The sequence below is a fragment of the Scatophagus argus genome, chromosome 11 (assembly GCF_020382885.2).
Source record: "Scatophagus argus isolate fScaArg1 chromosome 11, fScaArg1.pri, whole genome shotgun sequence".
Classification (NCBI taxonomy): Eukaryota; Metazoa; Chordata; class Actinopteri; family Scatophagidae; genus Scatophagus; species Scatophagus argus.
Window position 1 is genome coordinate 18,605,880 of NC_058503.1, and position 27,747 is coordinate 18,633,626.

The 27,747-nt window shown below is 41.7% G+C and overlaps 2 protein-coding genes across 5 annotated transcripts in view; both read right to left on the minus strand.

The window, feature by feature from the left end:
* The window catches only part of epb41l5 (erythrocyte membrane protein band 4.1 like 5), a 28,899-nt gene extending 22,790 nt beyond the window's left edge, over positions 1–6,109 (minus strand). For 3 of the 4 annotated variants that reach the window (XM_046404535.1, XM_046404532.1, XM_046404534.1), the window contains exons 1-2: positions 5,900–6,109; positions 4,609–4,828 (exon numbers count right to left, since the gene is read on the minus strand). In XM_046404535.1, coding sequence (XP_046260491.1) covers positions 4,609–4,788 — 180 coding nt within the window. In that variant the 5' untranslated portion in view covers positions 4,789–4,828; positions 5,900–6,109. Of the gene's footprint in view, positions 1–4,608; positions 4,829–5,217; positions 5,848–5,899 lie in introns of those variants that run through there. The other variant, XM_046404533.1, reaches the window with a different exon arrangement.
* A 1,532-nt stretch (positions 6,110–7,641) lies between these two features.
* The window catches only part of ptpn4a (protein tyrosine phosphatase non-receptor type 4a), a 59,474-nt gene continuing 39,368 nt past the window's right edge, over positions 7,642–27,747 (minus strand). Inside the window, exons 11-27 of the mRNA XM_046404531.1 lie at positions 25,124–25,187; positions 23,859–24,031; positions 22,575–22,643; positions 22,302–22,436; positions 22,044–22,205; positions 19,020–19,179; positions 18,183–18,266; positions 17,889–17,945; positions 17,499–17,655; positions 16,042–16,208; positions 15,556–15,646; positions 15,290–15,351; positions 14,421–14,567; positions 13,748–13,876; positions 11,936–12,084; positions 11,700–11,835; positions 7,642–11,608 (exon numbers count right to left, since the gene is read on the minus strand). Coding sequence (XP_046260487.1) covers positions 11,225–11,608; positions 11,700–11,835; positions 11,936–12,084; positions 13,748–13,876; positions 14,421–14,567; positions 15,290–15,351; positions 15,556–15,646; positions 16,042–16,208; positions 17,499–17,655; positions 17,889–17,945; positions 18,183–18,266; positions 19,020–19,179; positions 22,044–22,205; positions 22,302–22,436; positions 22,575–22,643; positions 23,859–24,031; positions 25,124–25,187 — 2,326 coding nt within the window. The 3' untranslated portion in view covers positions 7,642–11,224. The remainder of the gene's footprint in view (positions 11,609–11,699; positions 11,836–11,935; positions 12,085–13,747; positions 13,877–14,420; positions 14,568–15,289; positions 15,352–15,555; positions 15,647–16,041; positions 16,209–17,498; positions 17,656–17,888; positions 17,946–18,182; positions 18,267–19,019; positions 19,180–22,043; positions 22,206–22,301; positions 22,437–22,574; positions 22,644–23,858; positions 24,032–25,123; positions 25,188–27,747) is intronic.

Below are 27,747 nucleotides of genomic sequence, written 5' to 3' on the forward strand. Positions count from 1 at the left end.
GCTTAGTTTGGAGAGTACAGGTACTGATCTGTGTTCTACGGTTTTCAATGGAGAGATATGAGAAAATATCAACATGAAGTAGTCCAACTTTGAGATATGTTGCCCTCTCTGACAAGGCCGTACCAGTTACTGCCTGTGTTCTGCCTGGGACTGGGAGATCTCAAACACACACACACACACACACACACACACACACACACACACCTTCCACACCCCATCATGAGGCGCAGCGACAGGGTTGCCATGGTAACAGGGGCTGAAGTGCCCCAGACGCAGAGGGGCTGAGGGAAGTGGGGTGGCAGGATACATCATGTGATCATCTGGGCCCTTCACTATGTTAGGAAAAGATCCCATTCAAGAAAGGAGTCTGGAGTCTGCAGTATCTGCTCAATCTTGTATTGTATCTTGTAATCAATAACTTCTTTTCTGTTTGTTCTCATACCACTAAAACTAACCATATGTTTTAACCAAGACTATGAATGACCCTCTTCTCTGCCCTGTGTCTTACAAAATATTTTCACCAGTCTTCACCAGTCACAGCATCCATAACTTATGGCACCTGCGAGCCATCACCTGAAACATCAACAGCTCCCCCTCAGAGGAAGAAGGGTAACTGATCATGACATTCATGTGAATGGCCAGTTAGGAGGCACAGCCAAAAAGGTAACTCTTACATTCAGCCTGCTGCCAGGCTGCCATTTATTAGTCATCAAGGAGACTGATGACAAATATTAGGAACCAATTTATGTTCATAATAAAAACTTTGGCAGATAACTAAGTACAATTTACTACTACTCTAGAAGTTTCACTGTGTGTATGTGTGTGTGCCTCTCTCTCTCTCTCTCTCTCTCACACACACACACACACACACCAAGAGAACTCCTGGGCAGCTCAGGGGGGCTGGCCCCATGCTAGCTGGCATAGTTGACAAGGCATACCGCACCCCTACAGTACCCAGGGAGGGTGAGTACAAAGAACTCATTGTGTTTGTGTGTGTGTGTGTGTGTGTGTGTGTGTTGCACCCAAGGCCTTGTTATACTGCCTGCAGTATTGTTCAGTAGTCTTTCCGCCTGCCTGTGAGCATGCAGCTCTGTCTCTCAGACACTCTGACTCAATGCTTAAATTACAATTGAGGTATTTAGGTGATGCTCTCATCTCTTGCAACTTGCAAGTCTGTCAAACCAACCAGCATAAGAAAGAAACTCAAGGTGGATTCTTGTAAGCGCTTGCATGTTGTCTAAAAACATTTAGACAGGACAGTTGTCCAAAATGGGAAAAACAACCCTTAACCTACAACTTTTGGACCATTACAGTGCAAGAAATTTGTCGAAGCAATCTTCTGTCTGTTTTCAATCATGTATCCATGTATATGGCAGCTAAAGCAATAAAATCCTCACCCTGGAAATACCACTCATACACTACAAGACAAAACGCTCCACAGCCTGCTTTGAATTACTGCAGACTGGACACAAGTTCTGCATGTTCTAAATGTGAGGTTTTTGGCTTGACATCATTATTGGCTGTGCTGTACACAATAAAGTCACATCTACCAATAAAAAGCTACTTACAGTGTGAAAATCGGCAAGAGTTAAACAGGCGAGGTAAAACAGACTGTAACAACGCTAAAATGTGTTATTACCGTATATCATTTCCAAATTTACAATAATGAAATGTACTATTATCAAAAGAAGTACTTATTCTATGTACATAAAGCATGCGTGTGCTTAACTCTTCCCCTGGGCTACGACTCCACAACGAGAGAAACGGAAGTCGGAGGAGGTGACGGTGTGGGTGGCTGAAGGGTCCGGAGAGTGGGGGAGAAAAGATAAAGGGAAAAGACAGGGAAGTACATTTAAAAAGGAAGGAATGTGAATCATAAGGCTGTGTGGAGTTATGTGTGGACATAAATGCTGCCAAACAGAGGTATCCCTAGGAGACAACTTTGGGTGGCCTTACATACTGGGGACACAAACACACACAGCTGGAAAGGCCGTAAAGCACATGAATGAGCCCTATTCAGTTTTGGATTGAGCTTTTCTATTTACGACCACCTTTTCTAAAAAGAAAAACAAACTGCCCCACTTAGCTGGGGGGCTCCGCAAGTTTCCGCCAGCCGATAGTCTTTTTAATTGACAACCGGATTGCATTAGTCCTGTTTTATAGATAGATAGATAGATACTTTATTGATCCCGAGGGAAATTCAAGATCTATAGATATCTTATAGATATCATCACTCAAGCTCCACAGTTCCTGGAGTATTTTGCACAATATGTTATACCTGAAGCAAAGAAAGACTGCCAGCAAAAGGCATTAATGTGCTAAGATTAACTTTTTTCCCCAGAGACTGTGTAATTGATTATGGTTGAAACAAAGATAGTGGGAAGCTGTCATGTTTCCCTGCAAACCTGCTCCTCTTCCCTCTCTATTGTCAGAGGGGTTTGCCAATGTTCAGACTGCTCCTCCATCAAAAGTTCTGTTTCCTATGTCAGTCAGCTAGTTTTTAGTTCAATAATGCAACAAAAATGCATTTTTATCATCAAAATTAGAAACTCATTATGCACACACATTCACAAATGACAATAAAACAAGGCCTCGGTTAAAAAACACTCAGTCCCTCATTTATAGCATGTGCTTCCGCTGAAACTTTCTGTACTGCTTCTAGCAAATACTGCAGAGACTCCCCTGCTACCTCAGGAAAACCAAAACCCTGAACATCACATGCTCTAAGATTAAGGGAATGTGCTGCCTTAACAAAGTGGCGCCTGCAGTTTCAGTAGGCACAGCAGTATCTGTCATGCAACCTCTAACATAATGAACAAATAAGGACAGCAAAGAGGAGAAACATCTGATTATATCTGATTCACTTTGAAGGAGAAGCTCATTTCAACCGAACTCACAACATCTAATCTGTAACCTATTTCCTTATGATGTTAGGAAAGAAACCATCATAACTGAACTACATTGGGCATGTTACCTAAAATACAGGTGGACTGCATCTGCAAGGTCTGTGTTTACTTTCTAAAATATTTACTTTGTCATCTTTGATTTAAAAGAGACATCTTTTCTTGATGTCTTACAGACTCCTTCTCTAATTGCATCAAAACAATGTTGGCCACGTTATCAGGAGTGCAAAGGATATCTGGAAGGTAAAGCATTCAAACAGAGCAATGCTCCTAACTGGTGTGTTATGTTACTGCACTATCACTTAGAGATAGTTGGATGATAAGAAGGAGGAGTTTGCAGACTGGGTGATGGGGGAACACAGAAAAGCCAATTCTGAAACCTAACACAAGGCCAGGGCTCTGCACCCAGTACTGAGCTGAAGAAGAACCATTACATGTTAATGATTTGGCAGGCCGTCCACTCACTCACTTAGACTCAAAAAAGTGTGACACGACATAACTTATGAGGCATGCTGAATTAATAAACTATGAACTGACTATTAACTATTAAATGGCACTACTTTCTTGTAATTTATGCCTGATGGATAGATTCAAAAGATAAAGGTGAGTCACACAGGACAGTCAGATACCAGACTGGCCTCTTGGGAATGCAGCAGTTTTTACACATGAGATACCAGTGGGAAAACAAAGCAGACGAATCTGTGAGCCGAGCAAAAATAAAGATCCCATGGGCAAAAATCAACCACGTATTTGTGTCCTTGGTTGTAAAGTGACTAAATTGTTACATTAGACTTGAACACTGTGGTTTTCCCTCCAGAAAAAAAACAAATGACACATTATAAGAAAGAAGAGCTGGAGAGTGACATTCTGCTCTGTGTCCACTTGGTGACGAGCCCAACATGTCATGTGATGCTGTCATGTGATTAAGTGTGTTCTCCAGAGAGGATCATGGAATTACAGGTGATCAGCAAAACTACCCCACACACACACACACACACACACACATAACAAGCTTAAAAGAACTGCTCCACTGACACAGGCACACACATAAACACGCAAACACTCTTGGTTATAGTTAATGCCCATTTGGCTGCAGTTTGTCAAAAAGTAACGACACCAGAACGGCATTCAGACGTGAAGGAAAAGACGGCTCAAAAATCATGAAGTTTTTGGTTCAGGTGTGGCCTCTTTCTCCATTTATGTTTAACACAAAAATAAGCAGACAGAGTTTAAGATTTCCCCTCTTTATGACCACTAATGTGTCATCACTTACCAAGCACTTAACCTTGAGAGATTTTTCTCTCCACTAAACCACTAACCTAGAAGCAGTCTCCTTGTACAGCTACTAGAACTTTTACAGTGTCTTTTTTTAAGGGCTCCCTCACTACATGGGGGTAGGAGGCGTTAGAAATGAGGGTGGTACAGTGTTACACGGGTCTGGGGGTCTGGAGTAGATGTCATTTTACTGTATGTCTTTCAACAGGAGGTCTGATACTTTTGTCTGACTATACCAGCATAAGGAAACTTATGGGTACATTTGGTAATTTCATCCGTGGGAAGTGGTTGGCCACAGATGACACATTTGAAGATATTCAAAAAGCTAAAAGTACAAAAAAATGAATTAATGACTAATTTAGAGCCCGCTGAACGCCTTCAGTATGGCACACACAACTGGGAACGCACAAACTCTAGAAACCCTCCTTACCGGCAAGTCCACACTGACGTCTGTCCCATCCAGTAAGGACACACGGCAGGTGATGATAGACTTTGCATCCCCAGCAGCAGGGATGTGCGTTGTGGCGCGCTGGGCCTCCCGCAACCGAGTTTTCTCAGCATGTTTCCGGATGGAGCGACGCCCCAGCGTCCTGCGCAGGAAACTTAACATGATGGGGGAGTTGGGGAGGGTGGGGGTTACACTACCACACCTGTAAGAGAAAAAGGTGGATATTAACAAATGTAAGAGGTATACTGGTAGTTTTAAAATGTATATGCCTTAAAAACTGTCTACCTATGAAGCATGCACAGGTAAAGGGGTGTTTTGTCAAGTGATACAATAGTTATATACAAGGACGACAGAAACATAAGATGCTGAACATGTTCCTGTGTTAGAAACTGTAGTGGTGTAATATGAGCTGGAAGGCACCAAGTTCTCCACCCACAAACACCTGATATTAACCGAGTAAACGGTGCAGCTGCAAAATGGTAGGTTATCTGAAATCAGCAGATATCACTTTGTATGAGGAGACGTTAAGTCAGCTGTGGACAGGAATAATAACTAACGTATATCGAGTTCATGATAATTTAATTACGTTACCTTCATTAGCAACGATATCAATGACAGCAAACGGCCGCCGATATTGTAATAGTCATTATTTAACGTTAGACAGTTAACGTATGTACAGAGCAAAAGAGTATAAAACTGATGTTAACATCAGTTAGCTGGTCAGAAAAAGTCATTTCACACTATCACGCTTTAAATGACAAAGAAAACATATGAGAGTTAGCTTACGCACTAACCGCCAGCTAAACTAGTTAGAAAAGAAAGTTAGCCTAACGTTAAGTTAACGTTATCCCACGTTAAAGATGCGTAAACTTGCTCGCTATTTGTGGTTTCTGATCTCAAAATAAATCGCTGAGATGGAGCGAAAGCTGACAAAAGCCCTCACAGGGTCTGGAATATTAAAACAGGCAAGAAAATGTGTAAACCACTGCTGGAACAATGCTAATAAAAAAACACATAAACAATGTAGCCCTTAGCATCACAACTGTAAACAGTTGAGGCCTGAAGTATCCAGTGTAAGCAAAAGCAACAGGTGTGCGCTTGTTTTTACTACAGCAGCTAACCGTTAGCAAAGAACGCGAGCAATACGTGAGACTCCGACCACACAAGCGCGTCTCGTACAGCAAAACAAACGTCCCCTTCAGCTCTGATCCGACATACACTTGCTCCACAACCACTTGTGGATCCATGGAGGTCTGGATGAAGCGGTACTTACAGAAATCTCCTCGGTATGAATTCACGGTGAGAGAACGTCCGCTTGCATTGTAGACAACTAAACGACAACCTCGTAAATTCCCATGGTTAGTTATTTGTTCTCCTTCTTCTGTTTTTGTTCCCGACTTGGTGCCACTGCGGGATAATTTTCTCTCCCTGGTCCCAACAAAAACTGGGAGGCAAAGCTCTCTACCGGATGTGACGCCACGATAAATCCCTAACAAAAACTTGATTAGCATTTTTAAAGCGACAACCCCCCCACCCACCGCCACCTTTTTTTAGCTGGTATAGAAAAAAAAAATCAACTTATTTATTTACTTTCATTTTCATAGCCAACTGACCAACACTTAATTATGGTCACATTGGCTAGATATTGAAATTACAGTATCGTTTGATAATACAAGGCCACGTTGCTAAGCTGTATACAGTGTATATAGTGAAATATAGAAATAACCAAGGATAAATGTTTTCAGGCCATTTAAAACTTCCATTGTTGGAGGACTGGCCTTTTCATTCATTTTCTGAATTCAAAACCACGCAGTGTAGCCCGTTACCGTTGGACAGCAGCGCCACCTGGTGGTGAGTTTTGGGAAAATGTGGTCAGAGACAAACAGACTTGCTTGACATGTGGTCCATTAAGGGTTTAGAAGTTCATTAAGTATTTAGGGAACCAGAGTGGTATAGTGTGTGTGGAAACAGTGTTTAGAGAAGTGACTTTCTACTGTATATATGAACAAATCATATTTTGTCTGAAGCGAGAGTGAGATAATAACTACAATCAATGTGGATGTTATAGTGCCAGACACAGTGGTCTGTGTGGCCAAAATGTTCATACTGCATTAAAATGTGCTTTTGCTCTGCCACGCAGTACTTATAATATCATTGTAATCCAGTAAGCTGTCCACATGCTGGTGTATAACTCCAGGCATACACACATTTAAGTTGGCCTCCTTGAATTATTGTAGTACTTGAATGAGCACTGATGTATTTCAAAAAGTATGGCCACCGCCTATAGATAAATTTGTACATTTAAATCTTTTAATGAGTGCTGCATCTACACCAGTGCCACATTTATGATAACTTTATAAAGTACAGGAGATACAACTTTTTGTGCACTGTGGACCTCCTATGGTGGCCTCTGGCTGGATGCTATCATTATGAAAGGAAGTTTTTCTTTCTTCTTTGAGGACCTTCTTATTGTCAGCCTTACTTTATATTTGAGCCTGACATTACAGAGTTTTAGCAGTTTGGCTAGCTTGTGTCGCTAATGGCTTCACTCTAAGGTTCAATCTCAAACATGAAAAATCTAAACTTTCTTCAGCACCGGTGCCATCTTTTTCATCTGCTTGCTGCTCACTCTAACATTGCCCAACCTCACTTTTACAGTGTGGAAAAGCAAGGTGATCTGAAGCCACGTCTCCATGCTTTGACAGACAAGCTTTAATTGTTCACAATCAAGCTTATAGACATGTTCAAAGCACCGTAAAACCACGATACCAGAAAGAAACAAGCAACTGAGGACAAAAGTTTTTATAACACAGGTAGGAGTTAACCAAGGGTATAATACGGTAGAACATTTGTCATTATTTTGTGTTTCATTATATATACACTCGCTGTTATAGATTACGTTTCAAATAAAACAAAGGTTTTGAAATAGCAATCTTGAAACACACACCATTTGTGTCACATTTGAATCATCCAAAAGGGAAAAAAAAAAATCAAAAATAAAATAAAAACAAAATCTTTCTGCTCACAAATTATTTTCCCTTTTATTTTAAAGAATTTTTTTTCATATACAACATTGTATTTACATGGTCTAGAATTATTTACACAAAATTAACAAGTGGCACTGTGTAGTTAGGAGTTCTTTTCTTTTTTCTTGTTCCCTACTGTTCTTATTTTAAAACAAAATAAAAATGACAAATTAAAAAGAACTTATTTTAACAATGCTTTATGTCTCCATCTTTTTTTTCAGTAGCACTACCTGCCACTCAGCCTTCTACAAAGTGCTGTCCTTTCCCTACCCAACTAGATCTGTTTAATCTTTACAAAAATACAACTAACCCGAGCCCTCCCCACGCCTGGTCCCCTCCAAACTACCTTTGATCAGTACCCTAAACACACAGACAGTACCAATTATGTGTCAACAACAAAACGCTTTGAACACTGACAGCTCATTGCTGGACATTTTGTGCGGATGAAAACTGGCAGACCTGATTTATCAAATATTAACTTTTCACTACAAGGCCGACGCTGCATTTTCCTGATGTCAAGGTTTTCTGAACTTGTCACTGGTGTCACATTATCAGGAGGCCTTCAGTGTAAATTTATTTTGATTTGATTAGGTGGCAATTTGATTTAGTTGGCCTTGCTGCTGACAAAAATATCTGATGGTTAAGAATCCACTGGGGGTTGAAAAGTGTTTTTTTTTTTTTATTATAACTACGCATGCAGGTTCTGCAATTGATTTCTAATTGTCAGTAAACCAGTTTATTCAGTTAGTCGTTCACTGGCTGGCTTCACTTTGTCCTTCTGTGGAAAACAAGCTTGATACTGCGCTACTGTACCTACGTTATTCTGCTCAGATGTGTCATTTTGTCTTGAGGCCATGCAGAGAGAGTGGGATCCGTGTATAATGATCCAAAAGAGAAGGGGAAGAACAATGAGAAGAATGGACTGCGGATGTCGCGTGGGCTTCTGCTGAAATGACTGATGTTGCCTGAGAGAAGGATTTTCTCAGATTTTGGGAAAGGGCCGCAATACAGGAGAGATTAAAGAAACGGGAGGGAAGAGGGAAGCTGTTTCTTCTTGATCCCACCTCTTCGTGTGGCAAATGTATGATTCAGCTGTTTGAAATGTTTCACAGCAAAGATTCAGACCAAAAAAAAAAAAAAAAAAAAGTTTACTCCTGAAGAAGGCTCCATGTGTGTTTCTTCAGAAAGACTTTAGATCAGGTTTGTGGCTTTATGGCACAACCTTTCATTCCAGTTAACGGACAAGCAGGCTTAAAGACCAGACAGCTAACAAAGTATGTTAGAAATGGAAGAGGGAGAAGTACAGAGAAAGAGATAAAGACTGAAATCTCAGTAAAAAAAAAAATACAAACACACAAACACACACACAGTAGGTTTTCCAGCAGAATCCATGGAAGCAGCCAATGACAGCAGGTACTGAAGCAGCCCATAAGAAAAATATCTCAAATAATGAGGAGGCTACACTTCATTTCATACCATTATGTAAAGAACAATGGCTACTTAACCTGTGCTGAGACAAAAACAAAACAAAACAAAAAAACTCAACAAGCTACTCAGGGGTTCTGTGAATTAAAAATACAAGTCATGACTACCACTCTTTTATGACACATCAACTTGACTTCAAAACAACATGTGCCTTTTAATGAAGTACCACTGGAAAAGATCGATTAAAAAAGGGAAAAGTACTGGTCGAATGTTCTGTTTGTGGTGCTTCTTTGAACTGTCCCGTGTTCTCTGGCAGACAATCAGACAGATTAAAAGAAAAAAAAAAAACAAAACAGCAAAGGTTGGTTTAAAGCCCCAATCCAGTGACCTCTGAAACTTGGTTAAAAAAAGAAAAAAGATATGGATTCACTGAGGAAATCTGCAACAAATAACCAGGCTTGGTGAGTTTAATGTGGGGTCACACCAATAAAAAAAAAAAAAAAGTCTCAACTGCAAATGTGTAACAAGAAACCTGGATTTGCTCCTGTTTACAAATTCAAATGAGTCGAGGTTGGTGGAGGGAGTCTTTAACGTTTTTACCATTCACGCTAAAGGTTGAGATCAGTTCACTGTCAATTCAGCAAGTAGCCTTGTGAGTGAAACGGTAGGGAAAAAACAAATACTGACTGCGTAAAAACTTCTAGCAGCTTTGAACCACTTGAGAAATACTGACCTAACTAAGACTTGTTTCTCAGATTCCAACATACTGACCTGTGCAAAGCAAGCAAGACACGTTTGAGCTGCACAAAGCCGAAGTTGGCGTTTGCCTAAAGTTGTCCTGCTCGGGGGAAACCAATCAGAAGGAAGCCAGTGGGGCTTTGTCGTCAGTGTTTGGCTCAAGGACGCTTATTGTCAGTTGCAAGTGACCTGTAAGTTTGATTTGACTACGTATGACATTGCGTAAAGAAATGAACTGACCTCATCCTTGTTTCGTAGCTTTATCAGGCATGATGACTGGGAAATAGCTTAGCTCGTAACTCAGTGAGGTCGTGTGTCTACTGGGGCCTCTCTCAAAGACACAGTCTGAAGTCAGTCTTGTGTTGTTTGTTTGGAACAACTGGATCACTGCTCATTATGTGTTACAGCGAGAGGTCTGTAGCTGTAGAGCGACAGTAGCCGCCGTGACAAGTGAAAGAGAGGTGCCCGGTAAACACAGGCCCTGAGGATTGTAAACCAGTTATGTTCTTCACCGCGCCGACACGACGGCCGCTTCAGAGCGTGTGTCTGTAAGCTCAAAAACACAGCACAAAGCAGGATAAAGAATACAGCTTGCCACAGCATTGAACAAGAGGTGAGACACAAAGTACTTTCAGCTGTCCATCTGTCAGTCTGTGCTGTCAGAAACTTAGACAAGAAAGCTGAGAAAGGTAAAACCAAGTACAATAAATTAAAATCACTGTTTTTTTTTCCCCCATAAAAAGCAAAAGAAATTAAGAAGTAGTTAGAAGAAGAGGAATCGCACTACGTAACTACCTAAGTTTTAATCAGGAAAGCATGAAGCTCTAGATTCATACAAACAAACATACAAGACTTCTTTGTTCAGTGGACAGGGTTCGACACAAACTAAAACACAATAAATACTCTTTCTGAGGAACAAAAGATAAGGTATATCTCTTTATCATCTAAAAGGACGCTTTAAAAAAAAAGAAAAAGAAAAAAAAAAGGCAGGTCCGTCTGGCAGACTCGCTCAGAAGGGGACAGGGCGACCCTTTGGGGCAAATAAAACAGGGGAGGGGGCAGCTTTCCATCAAAGAGGGGAAGCCCTTCCCCTTCATACTTATGGCACTACAGCAAATCCCCATCGACATTTTATTCTCTCGTACTTTACTTTTCATTCTTTGATTTCTTTTTCTTTAACCTGAACATACAACATCCCCTAATGGTACCTATTCAACACAGCTGGATTTCTTTTTTTTCTTTTTTTATTCTTTTTTAAATTCTAGCTTGTCCATGATTTTCACGTTTGTTCATTTGTTTGTCTTTTTTCTGTTTTGTTTTTTTTTGTCAGCATAAAGTGCAACAGTGCTTTTGTTCTCTTCTCCGACCGCCTGGCCTGCTCCTGGTGGCCCCTGACGACCCGTCAAAAGTCACGGGTTTGCAGGATCAGGGTCAGGGTTCACGCTGGTCTCACTTGTCACGCTGGTGGCGCTTGCGATGCTCGGCTCCTCCACTTCCTCCTCCTCCTCCTCCTCCCCTTCTTCCGTCACTTCTCCCACATCCAGCACTTCCACCTCTTCGTCATCATCATCCTCCTCATCCAGGCCTCCTTCCAGCAACTCCACCACGGCTGAATCCCCTTCCTCCGTCGCTGCCGTCTCCTCTGCTTCACCTGCTTTCTGTTGCTCTTTCTTCTCGTCCGCCCTCTCCATGTCCACTTTTTCTCTCGGCTGGTAGATGGCGGTCTTCAGTGGTTTGACCAGGCCCTCCTCATAGACTTTCAGGATGGCCTCACATACAAAGCGGTACTGGCTCTGATGGACAGACAGACAGACAGAGGAATTTTAGCAGATGGTTTACAGTGAGCGGGAGCAGCCCGACAGACATACTGATGTGTCTACATACAGGTGTTTGGATCATCATGGCCCTCTGGTCTCTCATTGTCCTGACAATATCTAGAGGATACACCGGCTGGCCGCACTCCATTAGACACAATGCCGTCTCCATTGTGATCAGAACCCCTGTCCGACCAATCCCCGCGCTGGAGAGGAACAGGACAGCGGAGGATTACAGTCGATACGAGTTCATCAAACAAAACACAAAACAATCAATGATGGGTTCGCCACTTTGAACAACTGTACCTGCAGTGTACCACCACTGGCTGGTCCTGTCCAGCCCGTTTGGTCCGTACCAGAGCCACAAAGTCCAGGAAATCAGTGGAGTCATCAGGAACGCCGTGGTCAGGCCAAGCCAGGTACTGAATCTGGGTGAGCTCTCTCTGCTGCTCACTCTGAACACACACAGGAGAGGAGGAGAAGAAGAAAAATCACTTTACACCAGATTTTCATGCCTCTCAGGAAGAAGTCTTTATTGTCTAAGGCCTTGGAAACAAACTGAGAGCATTCACTCTCACATCAGTCAAGACCTGAGCTTCCTGTGTGATCAAATTATTCTCAGATATCACTCACTCATAACCAGCTCAAAACTGGTTTTCCGTATTTGATGTGGGCGAACTCATAGCATGTTTCATTGAGCTGTGTGTACTGGGGGGAGACTGCACAGTGTCCTGTTTGTGTAATTATGGCCTTTGAACATGTTATGAAACCGGTGGTATGAATAACAAACCCTGGTTTTATTTTTGTTTTCCACTCTGCTGGACCACTCAGCGTTTCTTTCCCGTTTTGTGAAACATCAGTTGCTGGTGACGATACTTTCTGCAGCTCTACTACAAAATGTGAATTACATGTTGCTGCAAATCAAACTATAAATAAATGACACGTCACACTTCTCCCTTTGTTAATTCAAAAGGGAAAGAAAGAACAGTTACTGAGGACAGGTGATCTGTGGTCAGTGATCAGAAAACCAGAGTACATGGACACAATAATGACGACTTACACACACACAGAACCTACCGATAGATAGATAACTACTGACCACTGCTTCGTGTGCTACTCAGAGCGCTTCCTCTTCAACATATCCTCGCTGCATTGCCATGGTAACACATCTATCTCCATAGCAACAATCACAGGGAGAGGAGAATGCTAATTGCCTCCTCCTACAGCCATAATATATTTTAAAGGCCACGACACATGGGCAACACACACAGAAGTGATCAGGAAAACACAGACAGGAAACCAGCAGGACTCAAAAGTCTTTTTCAATTAGTTTTCAACCTCAATGCCAGCATGGCAGCTGCAAGGGTAAGTTGATTAATCCATGTTCAAGTCATTCAACACAAAAACCATTCTCAACTCTTTTAAAAAATCTTCTCAAATCTCCAATATGGAGATTTCCTGCTTTTTTCTGTTTGATATCATGTTAAACAAAGTGATTTTAGGATTGAGACTAACAAAACAAGACATTTAAAGATGTCTCCAAGGACTCTGAGAAACTTTTTTCACTACTTCCTGATATCGTGTTAATTGTGTGTAAAAACTATTCAGTAGATTGACTGACCGTGAAACTACTATTAGCTGCAGTACGACTGTGAGCATCACAAGGCAACGAGACAAACTTAACATTCTCCATTTCTGACTACCTCCGTCCCACTCTCTGGTCCTCTCTTCCTCCGTTTGGTTTCTCGCTCGCTCTATCTCTGCAATGTGACTGGCTGAGGTGGTTGGAGGTTGTCTTGGTAACCAGATCCCAATACGTGGCCTGCATGCAACAAGCGGCATCCAGAAAAAGAACAGCCTACACCGGTAACCATGGCAACACACCTCCTCGGGGTCCTCGTCCTTCCCCAGACACTGGTCCCTCTCATTGACAGGGACCCGGCGCTTCACTCTGTATTGCCTTTGCCCTCCTCTCTGACCTGTTATCAGCACCCATCCTCTCACTTCTTCCTCTTTACTGGCTTCACACTCTTGTTTCTAACTTAAGGTTCCCATTCGACCCTTCTGTGTGTGTGTGTGTGTGTGTGTGTGTGTGTGTGTGTGTGTGTGTGTGTGTACCTGTGTGTGCGTCAGAGTCATCTCCCGGACCAGGAAGGCAGAGCTGCCCTCTTCATTGTGGCACGTTACTGTGAATTCTCCATAGGTGGCGCTGCTGTCTGGATTGGGCCAGTACTGGTGACACTTCACCTACAAACATCACAAAGTGTTCTGTTTATCTGATTTACTTAACAGGTCACAAGTGTTATTCTCAGCTCAGGGGTCACAGGTCAGGCTCTGCTACAGTATTGTATCTCTCAACTCTTAACTTAGCCATCTGTTGTTTGCCACCATATCCAACAAACAAATATGATGCATACACAATATATCCAGTTCATCTGGAATAATTTAAAAACCTCCAGTGTCAGAGGTGAACGTCTGCTTACTTTGTGTATTTCATGAACAAGGCTCAAATTAACGGGACACAAGTAAAGAATCTCACTTCTTGTGAGCAATTAAATATTTTGGCAGTAGAATTAAGAAAGTAATCACATCTTGATTACTTCAGCACCAAACAGACTCGTTATCAGAGCATCCAGCACTCTCTGTATGTCATACAGCAATTCCACATGCAGTTAAGTTTGTATATTTGACTAGATTCACTGACAAGAAGACTTTTTTTTTTTTTTTTGTTAACATGCTGTAGTTCATATATGGTTTCCAGTCATTGTTGGTGAGGAATTCTTCCACTTACCCGCCCCCTCTCGACCTGCGTAGTCAGCATGACCACCATAGACGAGCCCTGCTCCCATGTCATTTGCCAGAAATCAGGGCATGTGTTGGGCAGCGGGCCCTGGCATGCTATGTAGCGGTTTATCAGACTGGAGGCTGGAATCTCCATCTACAGAGAGAAATACAGAGATATTAGGTTGCGAGGACTTCACTTTACAGCTTCTCTTCCTTATTTGCTTCAAGTGGAAGGATGTGCTTTGTGTGTTTTCAATAGAGAGTTAAATGCCCTCAGGATTTTCTAAATCTCACTTCAGCTGTGAGTCACTTACGAAGTCTGACACAGTAACATTACAGTAATATTTAAGTCAGAAATGGATGCCATCACATAATGCTTAAGTTACAGCAGCACAAGCTTAGTAAACAGAGATCACTGCTATGAATTTCCCATTTAAAAAAAAAAGACATAAAAAAGAGAACGAGATAACTCGAGCAGGACTTTTCTGATCCGGTCAAATTGGTCTAACAAATGCCTTTTCATGGATACTAGTTGCTTCTGCTCTACAGAAAGAGAAAGTGAATGTATGTTACATACATCTGGAATATAATTAATGAATAAAAGGGTTCACTCCAAAAATGACACCCTCTAAACATCCACGAGCTGCTGTTAGTTTAACCGCTTGACTCAAAAGCATGCAAAACATTAACTCACAGGGTTATTCACTTGTGAAGCTGGTGCAGTTCATTCATTCACCAATGAGGCCACCACAGTGTTTTAACATGTGCTTTGATGGTTAGCAAAACAGACCACCCAGCACGTCTCAAATGAAGAAAACATGGAGATATTGACAGAGACACGAAGATGAAGATGAAGACGAGGAGGAACAAACTTACATTGATGTAATTTGCATTGATGTAGTCATCTGTGCTTTTCAGAATGACCCGCGTGGCATCATCTGCAGAGGGAGAGAGAAAGATATCAAAGAAAGTGAGATTACACATAGAGAAAGAGAGAGAATAATTGACAAAGGAAATATTGTGAGATGGAAAAAAATACACAGAGAAGGGAGTGAGTGTGGGAGAAGGGACAAAAGGTTAATGTCAGTAAGCATTTGGATACAAAAGGCGATAAAAATAGATAACAGTTGGCGGCCACGTACAAGGAGAGATGTCTCTGTAACGATTTTTGGAAACGTTCTGAGGTAATTTGGCACACAGCATGGTCATCCCCGGCCTCTTCCTGTACAGTTGCTGTTAAAAAAAAAAAAAAAATTGAACATAAATTTACATTAAAGTTGTGGTAACAGGATGATGCAAAAGCCACGTGTCATCCATATGAACATACGCTTAAACCCACGTGAGGCTTTCTGTGCATTTACATGTGCATCCATGTGTGTGTTTGTACCTAACATACCTCAGTAGTAAAAACACAACAAACAGCTTCAACAGGAAATTGTTATGTGATCTTAATTAAGAATAGAAAATCACAGGGATGTAAAGGAGGAAAGAAATGTGCTGCTCAAACATATCAATCAAACTCAAACTGTATCTAACCTTCAATTCCACAAGATTGTGTGCATCTGTGTGAGCATACTATATAAGCACAGTGTCTGCTTGTATCTGTGTTTATTTCTATGTGCCCTCACATCAAACTGTGCCAGTATGGCTCCACTGCTCAGGCCTTCCTTCAGTGTGACCATGGAGTCCCTTAGCGCATGCTGGTCTAGCTGGCCGGGGTCCTGAGGGGACTTCTCAGGGATGTACTGAAAATCTGGCTCCGAGTCTGCTTTCTCCTCCACCACGTCATAGATGGCTGGATGGGACGGGGAAGAAATATGTCACAGTTTGTATACACACAGCTGTTTTTGTAGGCTGAGGCCTGGGGAAGTTGATTTATCTTTAAGTAAACAATGAAGAAAGAATGTAACAACCAAAGCACTGCATCATGGGAATATATAGATCATCTGTGTAAGAATATGCACGAGTAATTTCACAAAAACAGCAAAATCAGATGCAAATTTACAGGCGTTCAATACATTGATCCAGTCTTACATCTGCTCTGATGACAGAACGACTAGTATGCATAAATCCCTCTCTGACCCAGTTAAAATACCAAGAATTTCCATGTTTCGTCATCCATAAAATCTCCCACTGATCTAATGATGAAAGGAAATGCTTTGCTATCTCGCTACATGCAGCACTACAGCTACGTACAGAAAGCACAACGCAAACCTTCATACAGTGGATCTCCAGTAAAATCACAAAACTGAGACTAAGTCGTCCAGAGAGAACCAGAAGAAGGAGAAAAACTGGTGATCAGATCTGTAGATGTGAATCTTCAGGAGTGGGCGACACCAGCTGTCCATATGTTACATTCTGTCTTGTTATTACTTAAGCATTTACAAAGTGGGGATTCATGCATCACTAAATCAAAACAGACAACAGGTCGCACCACACAAAGTAGTTACCACACAGAGATAAGCTGTTACAGCACTGAAAAAAAAAAAACAAGAGGATACTGACTTAATTTGTTTTTAAAACTGATGAGAATAAGTAATCTGAAATTTGGTCAGCATTAAAATTCTGTTTTGTTACAGTAACTTTATGATCAGGAGTTTTAAGTAAATGTGCTGAAAATTTAAAGCAAGTAAAAAGTCTTTAAAAAGTTTAAAATACATAAATTCCAATTGTCAGATAAGTTCCATACACCACCTAGCCTCATAAAACTGTGCTTTACGGAAGTTAAGTTACAGCTTGTGATGTTACAGTGACTTCCTGTTGACATTTCGGATCAGGGCGAGAGATGTTTCCTTGCAACAGATTTATACGAGGTCCTTGGTAGCTAAACCTGAGTGTCCCAAATCAGTAAATCACTTGTTTGGCTACCTCGCAGTAACTAGCTGGGACATTACGAAGATCTACTTCTTCTTCTGTATCAACTCAGTTAATAGTGCTATTAGGGATAATTGTATTAGTCTCTGACCAAAATATGGACAGAATGTCAGCACACACTGGTGCTGTATTACACTGCAGGTTTTCCCAGTATTTTTCTGAGTATCGCTCGTACTTGTTAAAGATAAAAAGCGGACTGGGAACAACTCACCATTCGGTCTGACCAATAGGATGAGCTCCCCAGAGTGACTCTCACAGCTGGCCTTGATGAACATGACCACCTGATCGTGGGTGTGGTCAGAGATGTCCCGTCCGTTAATTAAGACCACCTGGTCGCCCTCGTTAAGGCGAGGCACGCACTGATCGGCCTGCGGTGGGGGAGAGAAAGAGAAAAGACAAATGGAGGCAATGAAAAAGTGAGATAAAACAGATTGAATTCTGACACTTTAAATGTTAGTAACACGTATTTGATCTCATAAAATGTTTCTAATGGGAGGGAATGGCCTCAGGTATGAAAATGTTAAAATAGTGACTCTATGTGAAGATGCTTTCGTTTGATTATTGAAAGAGATCACAGTAGCAGTCATGGTTGCTGACTTACTGATGTTCCTGGAGCCACTCGAGACACAATGATGGGCATCTTCTGGTCAGCTCCACCCTGGAGGCACACAGACACACATGTAGGAAAGATCAGTTAACAAATGTCCTTTATCTCTGAGGAAGAATTAAGATTTTAGGCAGGGAGCATGGGATGATCATGTGCACAGACACAACTGGACAAAGGCGCAAAAAAGAAGTAAGAGGAAGAAAAGACAGATGAAGAGATGAGCCAAGGATATAAAGAAGAAAGAAGGACCATGAACACTTTTGTGTTCCAACTAGTGTCAGCTCTCACCTTGACATTGAAGCCGAATCGTCCGTGTTCGTCGGGTCTCATCTTGATCAGGACCAGATTATCATGAGGGACAACACCGTTTAGCTGCAACAGCAAATTTACATAAAGGTCACATACTGCCCTCTTCCACGTCATCCCTTCTTGGGGTACAGGAACATTTTCTGAAGCTATAACACTGGGCAATATTGAGTGGTCGATAAAGTTGGCAAACAAAAAACGCAGAGAAAAAAAAACCACACACTACACACACACACAAAACAGTTGTATTGAACATTATTATGCCCTTCACAGGAACACAGACACCACATCTTTAGTTTAAGATCAAAGATTTAAAGTGTCAACATGTGATTTTGGGCCACTAGTGGGCAGACAAAAATCAAAACAAGCTGACAAAAAAACAAACAGTAGTGTATACAACATAGGCCTTCTTTTGTAACCTAACAAATTTAGGGGAAATGCTGACTTTCACTTGATTGTTAGCGCTCGTTTGTTCCCTTGTCCAGCACTAACTTCTGTCAAACTGTAAAGCTAAAAGAAAAATTTAAAGTTGCTTAGAGCTGAATACATGTGGTACCGCTCTGTAGTTTTAGCCCTTTCAGGAATTCGTCTTACATTAGCGGTTTAGTTCAATGTTATCATATTATATATCATAAGTAGTGATTGCTGCAAGCTTAAGATGTCTTTTTTCCTTACACATCATAAAACATCGTACAGGAGTAAAGGATGTTTTCAGTAGTTTATGACATGAGGTCGAGATTTTGAAGAGGTTCACAGGTCAGGTGAGGAATTTATTAAAATACTTCATTCAACTGAACAGTCTCGTGTTGCCGCACTGACCGTGGTCTTGTCAGCGTTGACAGGAACATCATACATCTCATTCAGGTGGTTGTCCAGGAGGCTCTGCTGCGAGTGGGCCTGAATAATCTGGCTCAAGGTCTTCCTGCTCAGCTGCTTGGGTGGCAGAGCCGGAGGCTGGTTGTCTACCCCCTCTGGAGACCTGAGGGAGGCAAAGAGAGACAGTGTAAGAATAGGAAAGACAGGGATAGAGGAGAGACAGAAATAAAGGCAAGGGAGGAAGAGAAGTGTTCAGTTCTGATGAATGTTCACAGTTTGTTTTTTTCCAAAGTAATATGACTGGGCAAAGGCATGCTTAAGCTGTGGCTATAATTCCCTTTTGCATCACTATTCTATATGATCATCGTATCCAGTAAAGAACAGCAAGTCACTTTTGTGATTTTGAATTGTACAGTTGTACATAATTCAAAAAGAATCTCACAACTTGTTATTTAGCTGCAATGTTTCAGATGAAACATGGGTAACTGCCTGGCCTTTTAAAGACACAGGGAAACATGAGGCACAAGGCAAAAGACAGAAGGGCGGGCCTATCTGAGAGGTGTGCTGTGGCAGGAAAGGACAACGAGACAAATGCAGAAAAACAGATAAAGGGAAGTGAGAGAGAAAAAGATTGCAAGAGACAGAGAGGCTTAATAGCACTGTGTTAGTCAGAATGCATTAACCTCAATAAAAGGGCTGCAAAAGGAGGGAAAACAACCCCCCCAACCTCCTCCCTTCTCCATCACCCAGACAATAAAAGGCAGCCAGTGTGTATGCTGAAACAACACGGTCAGTCAGGTAAAGCTTTCAGCAGCATCGTTGCTCACTCTCTGGGGGGTAAAGGCAAGTCATTTCACTCTAAGCCTGTATCAGTAAGTGTGTGTGTGCGTGTGTGTGAGGTTGTGTGCAGGCACTCCTTAGGGGCCGGAGGAGTACCAGTCAAAGAGCATTGCCTTTGTTTTGGCTGCTGCTGCTGGTGCCACTTTGCGTCTTAAACACACACTGAAACTAACATTTATTACGGGTCAAAGCCAGGTCAGGCTTCGAGAAGCAGGGCAGTGCACAGCAGGCCCGAGCCAAGACTTCACATCCATCCTGCATTGCTGTGTTTCCTCAACACGACACAGACGAGTGAAATAAATATGCAAGCATCCCTGTATCTCGTAACAACCTACCCAAGACCCTGGAATCAGAAAAGATTTGAAACCTGTCTACGCCAGACACAACTAAGCCCTGCTTTTTAATTTTAAAGCCTGACAGAGTGACATGAAAAGGCCAAAGGTACAAACCAAAGTGCTACACAGCACCATCAGTACAATTTTTTTTGCCAGCTTTTGTTTCATCTCTGTTAAGAAACATGTCTGATTATGGCATACAAAGTAATTCATCATAACATACCATACAGCTGCATGCAATGTTGTGTTAAAGTATATTCTATAATTGTGCGTTTTTGTTCCTTGACCCTGTCAAAGAAATAAAGACGCTGCATTTGAAACCATCGCTGTAATATGCTGCGGTTAGCTAAACAGATAATTTTCACTCTACACAACTAAAAACAGAACATTATAGAGAGAGTGTCCCAAGGGTTATGGCTTTGTCGTATTGCTTATGTGTGGAACTAACGCAGCGTTTAACTGTGGCCTGTGGGAGAAAAAGTAGATTCTAATTTAGTTTTTATTGGTGGAAAATCTTGGAGGAACATTGGAAAAATCTGGATTATGGGCTTGAGCAAAGTAAAGTAAAGTTGCTTCTTTTCACAATAATTTACTTTTGGAAATTGTCACCATTTAATCTTTCTTTTATTTTTTACTTCTAGAAATATCCGAGATTACAAGGGTGCAGCAAACACTCAGATCTATATTTCACAAACTATTGTTATCGGTAGAAAACTACTTATTCAACGGTTTGCATAATTAAAGCGTCATCTTATAAGCTTGTCATATCGACAATACAGATGACGTGTTGACGCGTTGATATTATCATGCGTATGTACCAGCAATGTTGATGGACAACTATTAAATCCAAAGATAATCTGTATGGATAATATGTGTGCTGTCTGAAGAGAGCAGGTGATTATGTCATCTTTTGGCTCTGTAACAGGCTCATGGGCCAACAATTTGGCATGTGTGTGTGTGTGTGCGTGTGTGTGCAGCTTTGTAGGCAGCGGAAGTATCACTGTAATGTTACTTAATCACTCTGACTTCCAACTGAGAAATGTTCCATCCCTCTATCTCTATTCTTTCTCTTTCTCACACACAGTCCTACTTTATTAAAAAAAAAAAAAAAAAAAAAAAGCAACACCCACTAAGCCCTGCTGGGTGAGCCAGCAAGAAAGCAAATGATTTACAGTCTTCAGGTCATGGCACAACACTTACAGACAACATCTGCAAAAATTAAAATTAAAAAATGAATGACAGATTCCACATATTTGTTGTTGTTTTTAACATTTGCAAAAACTTTTACTCATAAGTTTTCAGGTCGTGAAACAGAAATGCAGAAGTTCATTGCAGTAGTTAAAGGAATTCACCAGCCAGTTTATAGTGTGTGTGTCATACACACACACACACACACACACAAACACACTAAATCCTACTTCAGCCCTGTTGTACAATCTCTCCGCCCTGCTACGCACTATAAACACATTTTACAGGCTGTTTTTCAAAGGGTTCATCTTCTCAATGGGGCCAACTAAGTGACGCTGGGAGAGGGTGTGAACTGTCGGGAGAAGCCACAGACAGACATTTAAAAACCAGACAGCTCAGCAGTACACTCAGACAGAGTGGCACTGACACTGATGAGTAAAATTAAACTTCAAAATTAAAGGGCGGCTGTTTTGGATTGGTGCTTCATTTATGAGGCAGTTCATTTACACTGAAATTTATTCCCCTGCCACAGAGTCAAAGGTTGACGTTTTATTTTGTGTTTTTTTCCCTTCCTCGGGCAGGATGTGCATGCATCAAAAACAAGAAGGGAAAGAGGACGAAAACTTTCCCATGCTATCAAGCATCCAGCAGGGGTGACACTTACGGTGTGGAGTCCAAGCTGATGCTGTTGGCCTGCGTGGACGATGCTGACTTGTGATTGGAGGAGAACACCGGCAGGCTGGGTGAAGCGTGGATAACGTGATCAACCAGGTGGCCGACGGACGACGGGCGTAGCCGTGTGCCCTCTTGAACAAACAGCGAGTTCCTGACGGACGCACAAAGACACGTACTGTTAAAAAGCTGGGAATAATACCTCAAAATGGTTTTTGTACATGGTATGGACCCAGAAACTGGGACTCACTGATTGGGCGTCCCAGGCGGTGAGCGAGTGGGCAGGCTCTGGGTCTCCAGCCTCTCATCTGATAGGCTGTTCCTGCTGACCGACTCCCAGTCGGTCCCATCCAGCAATTTCCTGGCCAATGGCTTGCTGGGAGATCTGCACAGACCAAAACACTAATTTAGTTGTTAGAATAAAAACAATGGTAACGTTACAATAAAGTTCTTGTAGTGTTAATCTACCCTTAGAGGCTTGTAATGGCTAGATTCAACTAACCAAGAAAGACAGGCTGATTACCTGGCAAACACTCTGTCCTTGATGCCTTTCTCCTTTCCATACTGCACAGACTGCACCTCCGTCCGTCCGCTACACATGGAAAAAACAGAAACAAAAGTCTGTTGACTGCTCTGGAATACTTAAGTTCGCAACCAGGTGTGTGGATTATCAAGTCATGATTTTATGAAATTAGACACTGTTGAGTTTTTCATATATATTTTTTTGGAACTTTGAGCATCCAAAGTGCCTAATACTTCCATTATGTTTTCCATAAATGTTTTGATAACAATGATAACTAGCACTACAATTAAGAGGAAAAAGATCTGTTTTTGATTTGGGGTGAACTGTCCCTTTAACTAAAGTTAACAAGCACAAATCATTTCAACATACAAACATATTTCAATCATACATATCTTAAAAATGTGATGCACGAAATCCTGATTAGAAAGTCAGTCAGTCAATATCCCCCCCACACACACACACACACACACTTTCACACAAACTCATCCGCCGTCGTCAAGCCAAACATCAGAGCTCGCTCACGTTGCATCACTCCTGCTCAATAATGCATCACAAGACTTCCAACTCTCATTCATCTCTCACTCAGATTTCATAGAAAAAGGAAATAAAAAAGTTCCCAACTGACTGAAACTAAGATGCCACAAACCAATGGCATAATACGATACTGAGTAAAATGTTTGTACAAGCGATTTAATTTAGACTTCTCTGTTCCGTTTTCAACTTTAAAGTACACGAAAGCTATAGTGCAACACCCATGAAGCCAGTGTGATATGCACAGGAGGCTTTGCACATGGATACAAAAACACAAACGACTCCTTCAAAACTTAAAAGAATGGTTTTAAGACAAAACAGAAAAATTTGTTTTTCCTTTTTTTCCTCTTGAGGTAAACCCTGAGGAATTAAATTGGTGTTTTCAGGAGGAAGCAGCACAAGAGGCACCCACTAATCTTCTCGTCTTTCAGCCTTCTCAATCTAAAATGAAACAACTGCATCAGCTTTCAAAGTAGCCTGCGCTTCTGTTGATGTTTCCCTGTAGTCAGACTACTGCTGAGAGTCAGACAGAAGGACAAAGTATCCCCACGTCTGACTCGTGTGTGTGTGTGTGTGTGTGTGTGTGTGTGAATGAGTGGATGTACAAGTCAATCTGTCAATGTCTGGCTGTCAAGGCCTGACAGAAATTCTCTGTGCGCTCTGTGGACTCTTTCCACGTTCCTCTGGGAGTGTGTGTGTGTGAGTGACTGAGTGTGTGTGCGTGTGTGTGTGTGTGTGTCCTCTTGTTCTCACCAGTATCTGAATTTTGAGCCCAGGGTGAAGTAGTGAGCAAAGAAGTTCTTCTGTGGTGGGATGGGCTGCTCCAGTCTAAAGAAGGTGTGGTGCTCCACGCAGGCCTTCCACAGGTTTTTACAGGCCCGATAGTTCACCATGTTGAAACCCAGCAGTGTTTCCCTGGTCTCACTCTGATCACAGGGCGGAACAGACGACAGTTAGTGGGCCTTTATAATAAGCCAGGTTTTAAACCAGTGATTCCCAACCATTTTTATAAGAGAGATGGTCTTTTCATAAAACTGAGACATCTGTGCTGTATAAAGACTTTTGCAGCTGGTGCTACGTGACCAGAGAAAGCAGAGAAAAAAGGCTGTGGTGTTTCCTTTTGCTCTAAAGGGATGAGCAATCAACACTGAACAGGATCATGGTTCAAATTCGATCGGACCTGCCTGGTGTGACAGCTGGAGTTTGTTTTCAGCCTTCATTTTCACAATACACGAAACAATATGGTGGTCGCTTACTGATCACAGACTCAAAACAGCTACACAGTATGCTAAAATATGTTTCTAAAAGCATTTTTGGGTGAGAAACAGGCAGTGCAATAATGGAATCTTGGTTCATATTTGATCAGCACTGCCTTTTGACAGTTGGGTATGAGTTTGGTGAGATGCCCCTCGCACGATCTCCAGACTCCCTCTGACAGAGAGAAGAGGAGACGGCCGTCAACCCTATCAACAGCTGACTCAATATGTTCATCTAATTTTTATTTTTTTTTCCAATCAAATTGTACCTTCTACTCATAGACTGTGTACACACACAGACATACACGTTCAAGGCCACTGCAGCCCTCTAGATGCATTCAGAGAGGCAGCCATAGAGGAAATCAGTGGGAAAAAAAACATGAAAATAAAAGAATTGCATCCTCTCCTTAAATCTCAGTACTATCATGTTTTTTTCTGAGATAAACAATGAATGTTCAAATTGTAAGAGTGCTGTAAAAAGGATGAATGCTAGCTTGTGGTGGAAATAAACATCAAGCTGACTGTGAGTAGAACTGTTTGTGGCCCTGACAACAGAAAGAGATCCACGTGTCAAGCAAGGGATGCAGGACACTGTGGGGGATTAAAGCAGAGTCAACCAGGACACAGACAGCAGGGGGTTAATCTGACACTGATTACACACACATATGCAGACACAGCTCGACTAACATCTATAGAACATCTACAGCATATGACGATGGTTATCTAGTGTGTGTGTGTATGTGTGTGTATGTGTGTACCTACCGCCTCTCTTCTCAGCTGGATGAAGAACTGTTTGCACTTGAAGGAGATTTTCACAATTTTCAACCTTAAAACACACAAAACAGAAGTTAGTATTTCAATAGTTAAGGAGCCTATCACCCATGCTGAGACACTGATTTTACATTACTATTGGCTCAAAGTCTGCCACTGTTCGGAAATAGGCATGATTCAATACAAATGTAAAATACAATGACAATGACTACATATGTATTTCACGTTTATTTTTTTTTTTAGGTAAAATCAATGTATTGTGGAATTTCAACAAGCACCCAAAAGGTACAGACCTACAACAAAATCTACTAACAAAGTGCTGAAGAAATGGTGGTTGGATGGCTGTTCAGAGGTTTGAGACCAAACTATGTGGTGCCTTTTTGTAACTCTGCAAACATTTAAACATTTTTTTTTTATTTTATTTTTGCCATGCACAAATTGAAGCTTAGTCCACCGTGTTGAGTTCACTCAATAAACAGAACTGAAAAGCACACTTCTCAATGAATCGCCTGTTCATCAAGCAAAGCTGCAAAGCACGTGTCACATCCCAACTGTTCATTTAACCCCTGACCCGTTCCCCCTTCCACTGCTGCAGAGCATTGGTTGAAACTCAGGCGTTTAAAAAGGAACAAATGGCGTAAAACAATGTTCCAATGAGGAGACCACACACGCACAGCCATAGTAAGAGGTCTGCTGATGAGCGGCAGAGAAACATAATGCCTCCCTGGCTCTGCTGTTGCTGTGACTCATCTCTCCCTGCTAAATATATTTTACATACTTACTCACGCACTTGCATGGACAAACACACACACACACGCGCGCTTAGGCAGAGTGTTAGTCATGACCCATCTAAGTGCGGCTCATTTGTCAGGCTGCTGTGGACTGAAATAGGAAAGAGACAGAAGTCTAAATGTTTCTCTCTTTCTCAGCCTTTCCTTGCTGTAATTTCCAGTTTAATTCACGACATGACAGAGGAAAGAGAAGACAAGAGACAGCATCACCATCTTGGTTAAAGAGAGGATGAAGAAAGAGTAAACGAAGAATAAAGCTGTCATGATTAGTTATTGATTTATCGGTTAAGTCATCTTTAAAGCCAAACATTTGCAGGTTCAAGCTTCTTCAATATTTTTCTTTCGGGGGTTTTTGCACCTTTGGTTGGACAAAAGAAGCAATTTGAATCACTTTGGTCTCTGGGAAATTTTGTTAAGAATTTTTTTTAAGAACATTTGACATTTATATTTTATGAATTGCTTAACTGTGGGGGAAAAAAAAGTAAAAAAAAAAAAGATTAATTGGTAATCCCTAAGGAAGAGAGAAAGAGAAGAAAATCTGTGATCTGGGCTGGAGAGAAACTGTTGACTATGATGTCTCTCTTTCATACACATGGCAGTGGACAGCTGCTGGGGACACCACTGTTGGTCTCTAAATTTAGCTCAACTGAATGGACATGCACACGCCCACACACACACATACAGACACAGACACACACACAAACTGGTTAAAGCTTGCTTTCCCCCCTGACTTAGGAGAGCTGTGTATTGACTTACATTCATTCCATGGGAACTTGTCCTAACCCTGACCAAATACCAAGTCTTAACCCTAAAAATGTCATGGTTTGGCTTTTCGTCCTCAAATGGTAGGCGAGTCCCCAGATTTATGAATTGGGTCCCCACAATGTCAGTAATAAAAAAAATCCTTCATCCTACAAACCCTAAATGAGCGCACACTTAGACTCGTCTCACCACAGACATCTTAGTGTTGTCAGACATTCAGTGGCGTTCACACACACACACACACACACACACACACACACACACACACACACCAGCTGCTATGTGCATTTGCTCAAGAGAGTGTGTGTGTGTTAAGCCTACACACAAGTGAATTATCTTCTGGAGTTACAGGGATTTGAGTAGTTACTATCCTACCCCCGGCACCCATTAACATTTAGCCTCCCACAGTGCAACAGCATAGTATGGGAGATTTCCAAGAATCGATGCTGTGGAGGGAGAACGACAGCAAGAGACACAAAGAGAGAGGACAGTAAGTGTGTAAGACAGAGAGAGGAGGAGAAAGGAGGATAAAGGGAGAAGGACAGCCAGCAGAGTTGATGTCTTTAATATTTCTAGGAAACCTAGTTTAACACAAAGACCTCCCCTAGCAAAAAGCTGGTGGAATCATCTGCAAAATTCTAAAAAAGATCAACTAAGGATTACACATTAACATGCCATGTTATAATCGCTATGTGAGAGGTTACCAAAATATTACGCTGCATATCTCTCAGTAAAAAGGGTCCCTGGAGAAGGTTCAAGTGGAGCTGGCAGCATACTGACAGACAGAGAGGGGCAGGTTGTGACAAGAACATGCACAGTTTGATTCTCCCGATCAGAGAAAATTTGGTTCTCTTGTCAGCAATTACTGCTGGAACCGCAGAAAGCAAGGCAGCAAAGACTGAACTGCTCCAGGGAAGCTGTGTTTTTAGTATGTTAATATCAATGAACAAGCTGTTGTTTTTTTTGTTTGTTTTCAATCTAGCAGTGCTCTGTTTCCCATCCAGTTCTACTTACTCACACCTGAGAGCTGCCAGGTTTTCTTCTTTGGCCACAGAGTAGCTT